Source organism: Plecotus auritus (assembly GCF_963455305.1).
Source record: "Plecotus auritus genome assembly, chromosome: 1".
NCBI lineage: Eukaryota > Metazoa > Chordata > Mammalia > Chiroptera > Vespertilionidae > Plecotus > Plecotus auritus.
Window position 1 is genome coordinate 38,118,956 of NC_137770.1, and position 16,207 is coordinate 38,135,162.

The window sequence follows — 16,207 nt, forward strand, 5'->3', positions numbered from 1 at the left end:
AATACACTGGCCATCTGGATTCCTGGTTTTCAAGTGTATGCCTTACTTTAACTTGTATAGTCTATGTGCACCCGGACTCTAGCTAGCCCTAGACAGCTTGGTTTGACTTTGACCCCGGAGCCCCCAGGAAATTTCTTGGGCAGCCTTCTCTGGTGTTTGTAATCTGCGGTTGCCAATCCTGCCTTGCCATTCCTTCTCTGTTATAACTTCTCACCCAATATTCAGAATCCAGCACTACAATCTGTCCAGAAATAATCAGTATAAACATACATAAAATTAATACTTGACCGTGAACTTTTAAATTATATTCTTCTTTTGGGCTAAGGGAAATTGGGTAAAGAGCAATGAAATACCATTAGGATGTTTTCAAGGTTAGTTTATGGCAATGATATAAACAGAAAGACGTACAGATGGTAAAATAGGTAACTGTCAATTCTCAATGAATGAATATTCTGTATAAGAACAGTTTTGAAAATGGGTATTGTAACATTTTTATAAGATGATATTTTGGTTGATGATCCAAAGCACTTAGAATTATTTTTAAAGCTATAACTAAATTTCAGAGTTACCATTCATCAGATCGAGTGCCTTCTTCAAAGTGGATATTTCCTACAGTCTCCAACTCAATTGACAAAAATGGGATCAATAACCCACTGCTTTTCTTCTTTCTCTTTGTTTCAGTACGATAAATGGTTTCGATTCTATTTAAGAAAAAAATGTATCAAACTATTAAAATGATCTACACGTCACAACACTGAAATTCATGATTGATTTTTTAAGAAGCTGATGTTAAAACACAAGGCTTTTTGTCAATGGATAAAGACAGTGTGGTGTTAATAGTTAAACCATGTAAACACATTATATTTTTGGCAACTAAAATCACCTTAATATTTTTTACTCTCAGAACAAGTGAAGGTTCAAAGACTCTCCTGGCTCTACCACTTGTTCTCAGATCTTAGACAAGTCACTGCAGTTTCCCAGTAAAATGGCAATATTAATGGTATCAATACCTGAATAGGCTTTTTTGAGGATTATATGCAAAATGCATGTGAAGCTCTTGGCAAAGAGTTTGGCACTGAGTAACAATAAGAATTCAATAAATGTTATTTATTATTTTGTTAGCATTATTGCAGGGCATACTAACTTAGCCACTTGGTGCCCTAGTAAATAAAATAAAAAAAATCACAATACTTACTAAGTCTTCTTGCTTTATATTTCTACTTAACATGCAACCTGAATTCATTTCTGCATTTTTCCACACAACTGTGTATGTGCTTTGCTCAGTCTCCTCCATGGCATGAGCTTTTGCACTGGTAGCAGTTAGTTTGAAAAAAACACATAAATGTTTTTAGTTTGCAAACACTAGAGTAGAGATGTGACAGAACGCCACTCAGTGGATGTTCACTGTTCCTAATTAAGTATTGCCTCTGTAAAAACCTATATGCCAGCTTGCCCTGGCTGGTGTGGCTGAGTTGGTTGAGCATCATCCCATGTACCGAAAGGTTGCTGGTTCGATTCCTGGTCAGGGCACAAATCCAGGTTGTGGGTTCAATCCCCAGTTGGAGCATGAATGGGAGGCAACTGATCGATAATTTCTCTCTCACATTGCTCTTTCTCTCCCACTCCCTCCCTTCCTCTCTCTCTAAAATCAATAAAAATATATTTTAAAAAAACACTATATGTCAGCTTTGAACCAAAGATGCCTATCTCTACTAGGAAACACATTCCATTAAGTTTTACTTAATACTACAATTCTTCCCACTCCTGAAGGGGATACTGAGCTCAACTGATGGCCCAGAACATTATATTCTCTCATGTTTTAAACTTGAACAACTAGATAATTTATTAAACATACTCATCTAGTTTTTTGTTCCAGAATGTTATTCTTTCATTCAAGGCATTTAGTTTGGTCATTATCTTCTGCTGAAGGCTTGGCTCTTCTGAGACAGTTTCAGAGTTCTTTAATATTTCAAGCTCGGTTACTTTATTGTTATTGGGTCTGTCAATTTGCCCTTTGCCAGATCCCTTGAGTTCAGCCAGTTCCCGTTCCAACTGTTGAAATCAATGTACCAGATAGCAAATTTTTTTAGTGGACTCTATTAAATATGTAGTTAATTTAAATGAACAAAGTAGAAATCTAGATAATAAATAGACCAAACTTCATAAAACATTGCCAGCATGTGATTATAATGGTATAAATTTAGTCAGCCAATTTCTTTCGGCTAAGTGAAAGACAACCTTAAATATTAGGATTAAGGTTAGGGTTAGAAAAGCAAAGAAATTGGTTTGAAAATATTGTCCATTTTCAACACTTCCTCTCTTGTTAAACATTTAGGTAGTTTCCAGGGGTTTTTTTTTGTTGTTGTTGTTGTTGTTGTTGTTAATAGTGTAGTAATGAATAGCTTTATATAAAGAAATATATCCAAATCTTCAGAATAGAGTGTTAGAAGTAGATTTACTGGGTCAAAGGCTCTGAGCATTTTTAGGCTGTTAATATATCTGACCCAATTATACTCCCATCAGTGGTGTAATAGTGTCACACCCATCTTCACCAGGCTGAGTACTATCATGTGTTAGGCGCTGACTATTTTACAGGTGAAAATGGTTGCTCATTATCTTAATTCACATTCAGAGATTAATAATTGGCTGAGGTTCCTTCAAATGTTTATTAGTCATTTTTAATTTCTTCTTTTATAAAATGTCTAGTGGCCCGGTGCATAAAATCATGCACATTAAAAGGGAATTAGAGGAAATATTTTAATATTGCTATTTGCCCTTTCTCTATAATAAAAGTGTCAGAGATGAAAGAAAATTAGTAAAATGTATATGAAAATCTCCCTCCTGTCAGAGTCTTGGGCATGCCGCAAGACCCAGAGTCAAGTCCCTGCCCACCCGCACATGCTTCGAAATTGCAGGAGACCCAGACCTGGCCAGCCCCACCTCTATTGGGCAAGACCCAGACCTGGCGGGCCCCACCCCTGTCAAGCCCCTCTGGGCGGGGGGGGGGGGGGGCACAGCCTCAGGTCCCCCGTCAAGCCCCACCAGGTGGGGAATGCAGCCTCAGGTCCCCCGGCTCAGCACCAGGGTGGAGGGCACAGCCTTAGGTCCCCAGTCAAGCCCCGCTGGGCAGGGGGCGTGGCCTGAGGTTCCCCCATCAAACCCTGCTGGGCGGGATGTGTAGCCTGAGGTCCTCCAGCCTGGTACTGGGGCAGGGGGTGCAGCCTGAGGTCTCCTGGCCTGGCACCAGGGCAGAAGGGTGCAGCCTGGGGTCCCCTGTCAAGCCCTTCCGGGTGGGGGGGGGGGCGCAGCCTGAGGTCCCCCACCCTGGCCAGGCACCAAGCAGCCTCAGGTCCCTGCTGATCGGTCATTACATGATGGCATCCTGACCAATTTGCATATTATCCTATTATTAGATAGATAATTGATGTACTTTGATCAATTTTTCTATTTACTTTTTCTTGTTTTATTTATGGGTACATTTATACTAAGGATATCATGTTGTCTAACATGTTTATTGAAAACAAATTTTTCAGATTGTCATTTGTTGTTTATTTTCATTAATTATGCTTTTTAGTACAAAGGCATTTTACCTTCTTTTTTCAAACAAATCTACATTCTGTTCCTTTGCGATTTCTAGTGTTTCTTTTATTTGGTAGGCTGAGATCAGTTACATCTATATATTCTTAATTTTTCTCATAGTAACATTTAAATCTTTTTTCCATTGTTATTTACTTTGGTAAAATGTGAATTAAGGGTCCAACTTCCCCACCCCCAAGTAGTTCAACTAGTTTTGTAACACCATTTGTTGAATAACTCATTATTTTCTCATACTTAAAAAATATATAGTTCTTTTATATGCAAAGTTCGTTTTGAGGTAAATAATCCTTAATTTTTTAGGATCTAATTTTTTAGTAAAGGAAACCTAATTTATTCTAAATAAAAAAGATACATACAATATAACTACTAAAGTATAGCTTGATATAAAGTTCTGACCTTATTGTATACCTTAATAATATTAGTAAAGGAATATTTCATCCTTTTAGACAAGAAAATGAATTTTGAGTGTAACTTATTGGTATCTAATAAAAATGAGGCTAAAATAAGTCTAACAAATCTCTATAACTCTGAATCATATTGAATTACTTTTAATTACTTTGAAATTCTTACATATTAAAATTTTTTAATTTTTATGTATTAAGCCCATACCTTTTTTGAACTATATATTTATAAGCACAGAATGAGGCTTAGTAAAATACCTGGAACCAATAACATTTTTGGGAAGAAGCTTGACTTGAAATTCAATATTAATTAAAATAACATATGTGTATATGTGTATATATACATAAAATGAAAATATAATGCTATCTTATCCACCAGTTTCCTTAAGATGTGGCCACTGAAATTTTACAGCAGTATGTCTTACATTTTTTTTCACAAAGTTGAATAGTTTTATTCGTTCTTCTGGCAACTTCTGTAATTTACATTTTCTATCAGTCAGTTTTTCAAGATCTTCGTTAAGATGCCTCTGAACAGTTTTTATACGCATATTGTAATACATTATCTTTTTCATTGCTGTAGTCTAAAAGTGAGAAAAAAGAAAAGATTAACTGAAATAAAAAACGTTATAGGTAACTACTAGCAGTATATTATGAGTGCAATATGTTCTAACTAACAATTTGAAAGATCTGCGTGTTAAGTTACTAATGACGATGTTCTATTTTTAAACTTGATATGCGAAATATAAAATTCCAAAGATTTTCCTTGTGGATAAAATTTTAAATGTGAGGCATATTCACATTTACTTCCAAGATGACAACAGAAAGAGATAGAATTTAATTTATAAAATAGTATCATTTATCTAAAGTAGCAGTACTACTAAAGCAAATATATAACTACATTTTTCTATCTGATTAACTTATGGAGAAAGTAAAGAAATTAAAAAGAATTAAAAGTGAATGTAATATTAATTCATTTTTTAAAAGCATGGCTAAGAATAGGATTTCATGTAGGGTGTTGTTTTTTTTCAAATCTATAAAAGGATGCTCCAAGTGAACTCATTTTATTTAGAGTGAGCAAATTACTAAATTATCAATCTAATCCAATGCAGGCAATTCTATAAAAAGGCAGACTCGTATATCCAGCTATTTATTGGATATACACCTTGAATGTTCAAAAGGTTATTCAAAATTTATAAGATTATAATTAAACCATAATTCTTCCTTCTAAACCCACTCCCCCCATACTCTTCCTCATTTCATGAAATAGCCATTTCCTCCCCTCTTTCAGTTGTTTGGGCCAATAACTTGGACTTATTCTGTACTACTTTCCTCTGTACTTCACATCCAATCTACCAGCAAATCCAGATGAGTTCTACCTTCTAACTACTACCAAAATCTGACTACTTTCCACCACCACCTCTACTAAAACCCTGTAACAAACCATCAACATCTCTCATCCAAGTTGCTGAAATTTAACTGGTCTCTCTGCTTTCATGTTTTCCTCCTCTAATTCTCTATTGTTAATCCATTATCCAAAAGGATCCCTTCAAAACATGTCATCTCGTCATCCATCTGCTTAAAATTTTCTAGTGGCCTCCATCTCACTCACTGTAAAAGCCAAAGTCCTTACAACATTCTAGTCTCCCATGATCTGCTCCCCACCACTCCTGTCTATCTCTTACTTCTCTCACCCTCACTTTCTCCAGCCACACTAGCCTCTGTTGTTCTTTAAATATGAGGCATGCTTCTGCATCAAGGTCTTTCCATTTGCTGATCCCTGAACAGCTTGCTTTCTTACTTCCTTCCAATCTCTGCTCAAATGTCCCTTTAGCATGTCCTTCCCCAACAATTCTATATAAAATAGTCAACACGGTGTCCTCTGCCCCTACCAACAATCCTGGTTTCTTCACCCTTGTTTATTTTCTCCATAGTATTGATCACCATCTGATATACTGCTTGTTTCCTTATTTAGTTGCTTATTATCTGTTTGCTCTTAGTAGAGCTCCAAGAAAGCAGGGATTTTGCCTGCTTAGGTCACTCTATGTCTCTAGTGCCTTGAACTGTGCCTGGGATGTCATTTGTTAGATGAATGAACCAGCCAAGTAATATCATGAAATATTTGTTAGATAAATGAATCAGCCAAGTAATATCATGAATAATATTCACCCTGCTCACCTTTGCAGTAATAGCCTGATGTCAAACTATAGCCTGTTGTAAAAATATGGTTTTCACTGCAAAGCTTTGCTCTTATTTTAGACTTAACATTGTTAGAGAAGGCATTCCTCCTTGGCCCTTCAATGATTCCAAACATCTGCTAGTAGACAAGAACTCTAGCCCTTTGCTTAATATTGTAAGACAATTTATTTCTCAGATGGGGATGGGAGGGATGATAATCCCAGTTTTGGGGGGAAAAAGGAGAGAATGAAATTTTAGAATAAATTTGCAGACTAGCAAGAGAAGAGAAAAACGATAAAAGAATAAAAACATTATCTATTTGAGATGATGGATGAGCCACAGGAAAGAATGGGAGGGTCATATGTGAGGGCATCCACATGGTTGGTACATTCTACCTACTCAAAAACTACATACTGGATGGTTGATTGAATGAACAAATGTGGCAGGGAGAGGTAGAAATATAATGTGGAAAGACTATTAATAAACATGGTGACTCCCTATGCACTTCATTCTGAAATTACAGACCCTTTAGTAGCACATCAAAATAGACCCTCTACTGGGAGGGTCACCATCAGCAGCAGCTCCAGAATAGTTCTCTTCAGGATTTCCAAGATCTTCAAGATTTTGGCAGTGTGGGTGGTTCCCCAAATCATCTTTCATTAGATTAAAATTGACCTAATCCTAGCATACTACCATCCACCATGGATACTTTCTCATTTTTATACATAAAATTTCAAATGAGAGGAAGTTACTGGATTCATTTCTACTTTATTAATGTTTGTGTATATATAGCACCAGTGCAAATATTCTTAACAGTGATGATAATTTTTCAGATTACCTTTTAGTTTTGTATAAATTAAAATGTTTTTTATTATTATTTCACCTTTCAGTACTGTCATCAAAATTGAGAGATTAGTACTAATTTTATTAATGGTATATATTTGTGTGAAATAGCCAGCTCACTGGGTGACAAAAACTGATAAGATAATACTACCTGCCATATGTGGACACAGCCAGAAAGAAGCAGTCAATTAAACTTAAGTCACAGATATCCGATTAGGGATGCACTTACATCTGCCAGTTCCTTGATTGGCTTTGCTGACACATCATATGTGTCAAGTCTTTGAAGGCAAGGCAAGTGGTACAGTACATGTGTGGAATAATTACACAGCAGACAAACTGGATTGGTTTTATATTGAGGATCATTCAGACATAAATCCTTTAAGCGACGAAGCCTGGTTAAGTTGGTAAGGTCCTAAAACAGCAGCAGTAATAATGTTTAATTAATGGCAACTGTCCATTTCTAAAGGGGGCTTCTGAACACTCAAGATCACTATAATGTAATGCAATGCATTCTAATTATCTGCTTAAATATGCTAAAGTGATTTAGATGGATAAATTCTTGTCTAATGAAAAACACGCTAAATATATGTAGATCATCGATAATTAAATAGCAGACTCTATATAACTATGTGTGTAAATTGTACTTTTTAAAAAAGGCCAAAGAATATTTACTAAATCATGTATTTCACTTGGAACCTTGGAGCCAGTCACTTGAGCACATTTATTCAGTAAGACGGTTCCTCTGTGCGCAGCTCCTTTGTAACACCGCCCTCTTGTGCCTGTAGGTCTCCTACTCCCTTCACCAGCCTTCCCCACACTTCCACCCAGGCACACAGCTCGCCATTTTCCTGCACATCTGCTCTTCTCATCAAAGGCCATGGGGCCCTGGCTCTATTACAGTCACCATCAAATTCCTGATTTTCAGTTGTTAATTTTTTTTTCTATAAATGCCTTTTCTACCTATTAAGGACTTCTGAAACCTAGCTTTCTCCTGAGGCCTCATTTTTCTCACAATCTATGAAGGCAGAGGGGTTGATAATGCACTTCCAGACTGTTTCTCCTTAACATCTTTTATCCTGAAGTTTCAGCCATCTTTCCACCTGCCTTTATTTGGCATCTGGCCCTTGCTTCACCCTTCAGTCTTTTTTCTTCCAATTTAAACCCTGGCATTTTATGCTTTAGCCACGTACTGAACAACTAGAAATTTCAGAATGTACCAGACCCTATCTTATCTTTAGACCCTCACTCAAACTGTTGCCTTTGAGTGGATTGGCCTTCACCCCGATTTAACCTCTTAATCTATCAAGACTCAACCTAAAATTCCTCTTCTCAAAGAGCCCTGTTTCATCACCCCAAGCTTGGGGTAGGGGCTCCTCCTATGAACGCTTAGCCACTAGCTTACCTTTGTGATAGAACTTACCATGCTGTACTGCCAATTGCTTGCTCATCCATAACTCTATAAGCCAAGGGTCTATCTATATGGACTTTGGCCCTAAGAATGGTGATTACATTTTTAAAGTGTTGTGGGGAAAAAATTAAAAAGAACCCGTGACAGAGGCCATATGACCCACAAAGCCTAAAATATTTCTGCCTGGCCTTTTATAGAAAAAGTCTGGCAATTCCTGAGATAAACTGTTTGAGAGCTGGGTTTGTGAACTGTTTAACTTTACATCCCCAGCACTCAGCATTTCGAACACAGTAGGCAGTAAATAAATATGTGAATTGAATTGAATGATTATTACTTTCTTCCAACCTCCAAGATATCCTCATATTTTCCTCAACAATAGCATTACTAGGGTGGTTCCTGGGGTAGGAGGGTGCTATGGTGGGACTGGACTTAAGGGATGCAATGCTACATAGGAGAGTCAGAATCAGAGTTAAGGGAAATCTAAAGCAAGAACCAGGAAATGGTAATTCTGAAAATAAAGCACAAATGGAACGGGGAAGCAAGTAGTGAAGTCAGGCTGTTAGAAGAGAAAGTAACAGGGTTAGGTAGCCAATGTGTCTCCAAACTCTCTCTGGACAAGTGAGAATCTGACTCACAGGCAGGAGCTGCAGCTGTGGGCTGGGCCCACGAGAGGAGTGGCGCTAAGCAGAACTGCTCTGAAAGGGCAATTTCTGGTCAGAGCTGTGCAAATAGTTATTTGGTGTAATTCTGCAGGAACAAGGGAGGCAAATCTCAGAGCGTTCTTGTAAGTAAAGACCCCCTTTAATTTATGGGTGGCTCTGTTGCATTTGACCATCAGTCTGGACTAGGAGACTGTGAACTCTGAAGTCTTACACAGAAACCCCCCCAACCCACACTCAAAAGTCAGATGACACTGAAGTCCTTTTCATCACTGAAAATTAGTGTTGCACTACCTGGTGTGGATGGAAAGTGTCACAGAAGTTATTCCATCATTACCAGGATAGTATCTTTTTAGGGTGGATGGAAAGGTTAGAGATAAAAATTCAAGATAACAGTGTTTCAGGAATATTCTTAAGATGAGAATAGTAAAAGTTGCTGTGAATCGTGTTCAATGCTTTTATAATAAACTAGAGGCCTGGTGCACAAATTCATGCACCAGTGGGGTCCCTCGGCCTGGCTTGTGGGATCGGGCCGAAACCGGCTCTCCAACATCCCCTGAGGGGTCCCGGATGGCAAGAGGGCACAGGCCAAGTTGTGGGACCCCACCCCACTGGTGCATGATTGGGGCTGGGGAGAGACACGGAAGGTTGGCCAGCTGGGGAGGGACCGCAGGAGGGCTCCAGGGCATGTCTGGCCCATCTAGCTCAGTCCTGATTGGCCGGACCCCAGCAGCAAGCTAACCTACCAGTCGGAGCGTCTGACCCCTGGTGGTCAGTGCATGTCATAGCAAGCGGTTGAGCGGCCTTAGCATATCATTAGCATATTACGCTTTGATTGGTTGAAGCCGACCGGTCAACCGGACACTTAGCATATTAGGCTTTTATTATATAGGATAGCTATCATTATTATAGGGAGCCCCTTTAATATTATGCCATACAACCAATGTTCACAATAACCCTATTTTCTCCCCAGATTGAAAGAGAATAGGTTAACATAATTAATGTGATAGTAATAATAATAAAATTGCATATCTATTGAGTGTTTACTATTGAGATCTTTACATTATCATTTCACTTAAACTTCACGTTACCACTACATCTGGTTTGTGGCAGGGCCAGAATTGACAGATCTTTCCACTGTGAAGCCCATGCTCTTGGCCACATGAGGCCGCCATGGCTAGCCAGCATAAGGTAACCCTCCATCTGGCTTCTTGGCAAGGCAATCCCTTATCCTCCCAGCATTCTGCCTCATCTTCTTCAGCCTCAACTCATGATTCTCTCCCGCACTCTGTTCCAGCCACACAGGATTTTTAGTTTCTTGAATTTGCTATATTCCTTTCCACCACTTAGGCCATTTCAAAAATTTGTACAGAATGCGCATCCCTTAGGTAACTCCTAGTTTTGGTAGCTTAAACATTACCTCCCACAGCATTCTGGATTTCTCTTTCATAGCTTCCTCTGATCAAATATACCCTTTGATTTCTGACCTCCATGCCTTTGTGCATATTGTTCTCCCCATCTTAGAATGCCTACCTGCCACTGCCTGGAAGATCTGCCCACAATGCCTGTCAAAATTCTGTCAACCCCTCAAGGTATGACTACATCAAATATTCCCTTTTGATTTTGATCTAGAAAATAAAATTGTGCTTAAATTTCTTTTAAGGTGCTTATAACATTCTGCCTCAGTCCATAGCTTTTTGGTGTCTTATATTCTTCTCTGAGTAAAAGAATATCTATTTCAATACTGATCAATTCAAAATTATTTCTATTGTAAATTTGCTCATCTTTCTTCAGTATTGTGTAGGGGAAGTATTGGAATATGCACCTTCAATCTGACACTGTCAAAATTATAAATGCCATGTTTCCACCCACATTATGTGCCATAAGCATGAAGTCTTTTAATGTTTTTTCTCTTTCATTCAAGTGCTTGACAAATGTTTGTTAAGATTTATTACATGTCAAGTACTGATTTAAGCCTTGTGAACATAGCAGTGAACAAAACAGGTGAAGTCCCTGTATTCACGAAACTTGTATTCTAGTAAGGGATGTGGATCAGTGCCAAGACAAAAAATAAAACAGGGAAAGAGATATGGGAGTGCTTCAGGATGGGGAGGGAAGTAGGGGCTGTTGCTCTTTTACCTAAATTATGCGGGAAAGACATCATGAAGAATATAATGTTTGACCAAAGTCCTGGAAGAAATGAGGAAATGAGCAATGAAAATGTATGGGAAGACTATCCCAGCGAGTGCTAAGGCCCTAAGGTGAGTGAGTATGTGCAAGGAACAGTGAGGAGATCAGAATGGCTGGAGAGGAGTAAGCAAAGGGGAGAGTGGTCAGAGAGACAGTTGGGGAACTAGATAATTTAGTGTCTTGTGGGCCATTGTAACCACTGATTAATGGCTTTTACTCTGAAAGAGATGAGAGAAGTCAGGGGAGGGTTTTGAAGAGTCATTTGATCTGACATATTTTTAAAGGAATGGACTGCTGTGTGGAGAATAGACATCATAGCAAAAGGGTTAACACAGGGAGACCTGTTAGGAGGCTTCTCCCCCCCACCCCCAAATAATGAATGTTAGAGATGATGGTATCTTAAACCAGGTCAGTAGTGATACAGGTGGTAAAAAAAAAAAAAATAAAGGTCAGACTCTGGACATATTCTGAAGGTGAAACCAACAGAATTTGCTGATGAATTGAATGGATTGAAGGAATGGGGGAGTCAAAAGAATGGTAAGTATTTGGCTTATGTTACTAGAAGAATGAAGATCTCTTTAGAGAGGCAGAGAAGGCTTTAGGAGAAGAAGGTTCGGAGGAGGGGAAATCAGTTTGAGTCGGCACAGGAGATACATATAGTTTAGGGAGTTGTTAGAGAAAGTAGAGATACCAATCTAGGAGGCATAAGTGGATAAAAGGTATTTAAAGTCTTAGACATGATGAGATTATTTACAGAGTGAATGCAGATAGAAATAATAAAAGACCCTGGGACTTAGCCGGGGCAGTCCATTTTTTAGATGTTATGAAAGGATGAATAATCAGAAGAGGTATAAGTAGAAAGACCAGGGGAAACTAAGAGAAATTAGTACCTTAAAAGCCAAGTAGTTATTTGGTTTGAATAGTGTCAGATCATTAGGTTCAGTTTAGTCAGCTAACTCTAAAATTCCCAGGAGTATTGGTTAGTCCAACATGATCAAGTTATTTCTTTAAAGGGGGCTGGCTATTTAGTCCATTTTCTGCAATAAGATGGTTCATGGTCCAGGGTGGTAAATAAAAATTCATTCCACTTAAACATACCTTGAAAGAACATATTTGATTACCAGAAAGATTTAATTTTTCCAGTTGTTCATTGGGATCAAGACATCGACCTTTAATTAAAAAAAAAAAAAAAGATGAAAGAAAATTTAAATTTCTTGTTTTACCTCCTGTTCATATCCTGTCATATTTCTGAATTGTATATGGGCATCATTTCTTGCAGGTAAATAAGACAAACAATAACACTGTATAATTAGTAACCTCTGATTTAGAATCATAGATTCAGAAATGCTTTGCAAAGATATCATACAAAAAGGTCTAAAAGAAAGAAATGTACTTTTTATACTGATAACATATTATTGTAGCACTAGAGGCCCAGTGCACAGATTCATGCACCAGCAGGGTTCCTCAGCCTGGCCTGTGGGGATTGGGCCAAAACCAGCTGACATCCCTCAAGGGGTCCTGGATTGTGAGAGGGTGGTTCTCGGGTGATGTACCCTGGAATTGGGCTCCCTCCTCTCTGGTTCCAGGGGCGTTACCCAAGAACCACAGCTGCCAAGTCACTGCAGTTCGGCAGCTCCTGCGTTGTCTGCCCCCTGGTGGTCAGTGCACATCATAGCTACCGGTTGGATGGCTGGACTGTCGCTTAGGCTTTTATCTCTATATATAAAAGCCTAAGTGACTGGTTGACCGGTCGCTATGACGACACACTGACCACCAGGGTGCAGACGCTCAATGCTGGAGCTGCCCCCTGGTGGTCAGTGCACTCCCACAGCCAACCTCCCATGGCCGGCCAACCTCCTGTGGTCCCGATCGCCCCAATCACCAATGGGCCGAGGGACCCCAACCATGCACGAATTCGTGCACCAGGCCTCTAGTATATATAGATTACCTTGCATTCCAAATGAAACAGTACATACCAATGCTGCTTATTAGATTTCCAGCAAGGTTGAGATCATTTAAGTTCTTCAAAGTTTGCAAGCCCTAAAAATTTAGACAGTATATAATTTAGGAGAAATCATTAAAATCTATACTTATAAAGCATCTGATCAATCTGGTTAGTTCTCCGGGTGTTCTGAGCATTGAGCACAGAAGTAAGTGGGAGCCTCAATGAAGCCATCTTTGTTTCTCTGGCACCTGGAGAGAGTTATTGGAGGAGAAGGGAACAAGAAAATGGAGAGGAAATGAGGAAGAGGAAGGGGAATAGGGAAAAGTGTGCTTATAATTTTAGGCAAGTAATATATAAACTTCTTTAAATCTCTTTTTTTAAAAAACCTCCAAAGAAGAAATAACACTTTACCTCTCAGGCTTTGTGGGAGGAGTAAAGAAAATAATGTAGATGAAGTTCTCTTTGTTAGTTTTTCTTAACAACAATAATTAAACTAATCATGAGTATTTTGGCTCTTAAGCATAATAAGATCTTGGACATTCTGGTTTAAACTCCATAGTAGTAATTAACTTTACATATAGTGAAATTATCTTACCTCAATATTTTTAATTGTATTGTGGTTCAGCCAAAGAACCTCCAGTTTCAATAATTTCTCTAAACCTTCTATTTTAGAAATTTTATTATAATATAAATACAGTTTTTCTAAATTTTTACATTCTCGAAGACCTCCAATTTTCTGTTTAAAAAAAAAAAAGAGCAGACTGAGTAGTGTTAGCTTATATTTTACCATAATCCTTATAATAAAGTAGATATTAAGTACATTTTCTTTTAAAAGTCAAATTTTATTGCAAAATAAATACCCAGCAAAATTAACTGAATTTTTAAAATCCTCACCCAAGAACTTGTTCATTGATTTTTTTAAAGGGAGGGAGAGAGAGAAAAACATAAATTGGTTGCCTCCCCAACACACCCCGATTGAACCCACAACCTAGGTATGTGCCCTGTCTGGGAATTGAACCCATGACATTTTGGTGTACGAGACAATGCTCCAACCAAATGAGCCACACGGGCCAGGGCTAAGTTTTTTAAAGGAAAAATATAGAACCTCTGCTCCTATATACAACTATTTTCAATTTTATATACTCTTTTTATTTAAATCAACTCTGCACCTAATTTTATATGGTTATAATCATAATACCTCCACAGATTAGTGTTTTTTTTAACTTAAGACTGTCTAAAATGTTTCCATAATTGTCAAATATTTCATAATTTTCAAATATGAAAATATTTAATAATTACAAAATATTCCAGGAAGTTTATAATCATTTTCTTTAAAGTAACCCTATATGTGGCATACTTATATTTCAAAATTTTATCTATTATAAATAATACTGCAATAAATAACTTCATGAATACAGTTGTTTTCTGCTGCTGAATTACTTCTCCAGGACAAAAATCTAGAATAGGCATTTCTGAGTCAAATAGTATGTACCTTTCTTTGGCTCTTCACACATTTTGCAATATTGCTTTTCAATATAAATGTTATAATTTTCCCATTACCAATAGTATCTAAGTGAACTGATTTAATTCCTAAGCAATACTGGGTATTATTTGGTCTGATTTGATTACTAAAAAGTAGATGTGTCTATGTTCTAATTCTTTATTTCTAGTTTTTCTATGTGTAAATCTATTTCCATCTTTTGCCCATTTATCTGTTTTGTTTTCTTTTACTAGAAAAGGGTATTATTGCAATTCAACATGTATGATCTCTTTTCCCCTCACTTACCTGTTTTGATCCATGTCTCAAGCATATATTTCAATGAATTATTTTCCAAAGCCATAGAATTCAGTATAAAACATTTCATGTAAAGTTATATGTTTAGACTTACCTCTAGGTAGCATTCAGCAATCCAAAGTTCTTTGAGATGTAAACAAGTCTCTAATCCTGAAATTTCTTTTATATCTTGAGCAATGATTGTGAGGCTTGTTAAATTAGGAAATAATGATAATCCAACTATACAGGGATACCCTGAGAAAAACATCTCCAGTTTTGAAGTATCTGATCCTTCTTGTACAACCATCTCATAAGATAAACCATTGCATAAACACTGTTTTCAAAAAAGAAACTGGGTTATAACCTATTTAAAATAATAAAAAAATGTGTTTTTGCCATTAAAAATTATAAACTGTCAATTGCACTGGTGCCATGTTTTACTCTCACAAAGAGGAATGTTGTACCATATGTATAATTTTTCTCTGATTCCAACGGTCACGCTGTAGAAGAAATCTCTAGGTAAACTCCAAAAAGTAGTGTAAAATATTCTATTTAATATTCTTGCAGATGTGGTTGGAAATAAATTTGGCCCTAAACTCACCAGTTCTTTAATTATTTCTTCTTGGTTTAGATTTTCACATTCAATCATCTTCCATTAAAAATAATGGTGATAATATATTATCTGTTAGGGAAAATAAAATATTAAAATAAACACTAGAGTGATGTCATTCCACATTGAAGGGGCTCTTAAACCTACTTAGGTGCAACTGCCCACCTGTGGCTTGAAATCTTCTCACAGTATGTTACCAAGTATCTGCCTGGGCCCCAAGACAGTCCATTGCATCTATAAAGTTTTCTGTTAGAAAGTTATTTTTTATTCTGAATTTAACTGTCTCTTCATAACTTCTTGCTATTTGTTGCCATTTTACCTTCTGGGTTCATATAAAACAAGTATAGTTTTCTTCCACAGTATAAGCCTAATTTACCACCTGAAGACAATAGTCATCTCTCATCTACACCCTTACCCTGCCTCCAGTTCATGTCTTTTAGTTTCCTAAGTGTACTTACAGAGCAAAGAAAAGAATCCACGGGCTTAGTGACATATCTGGCATGATAATAAATGTTGATTGAAATGAATTAGCCAACTTCTTCATTTTAGATGATATGAATTAATTAATAACTAAATAGATTTAATACAATTTACCCCCACAGTCA

General features: G+C 37.4%; 1 protein-coding gene across 1 annotated transcript in view; it reads right to left on the reverse strand.

The window, feature by feature from the left end:
- Positions 1 to 15,641, reverse strand: part of LRRC9 (leucine rich repeat containing 9) — a gene marked incomplete at both ends in the record, with an annotated part of 92,755 nt that extends 77,114 nt beyond the window's left edge. Inside the window, 9 exons of the mRNA XM_080677506.1 lie at positions 570 to 701; positions 1,856 to 2,052; positions 4,424 to 4,579; positions 7,246 to 7,428; positions 12,372 to 12,442; positions 13,250 to 13,313; positions 13,814 to 13,954; positions 15,108 to 15,326; positions 15,594 to 15,641. Coding sequence (XP_080533632.1) covers positions 570 to 701; positions 1,856 to 2,052; positions 4,424 to 4,579; positions 7,246 to 7,428; positions 12,372 to 12,442; positions 13,250 to 13,313; positions 13,814 to 13,954; positions 15,108 to 15,326; positions 15,594 to 15,641 — 1,211 coding nt within the window. The remainder of the gene's footprint in view (positions 1 to 569; positions 702 to 1,855; positions 2,053 to 4,423; positions 4,580 to 7,245; positions 7,429 to 12,371; positions 12,443 to 13,249; positions 13,314 to 13,813; positions 13,955 to 15,107; positions 15,327 to 15,593) is intronic.
- Between the last annotated feature and the right edge of the window lie 566 nt (positions 15,642 to 16,207).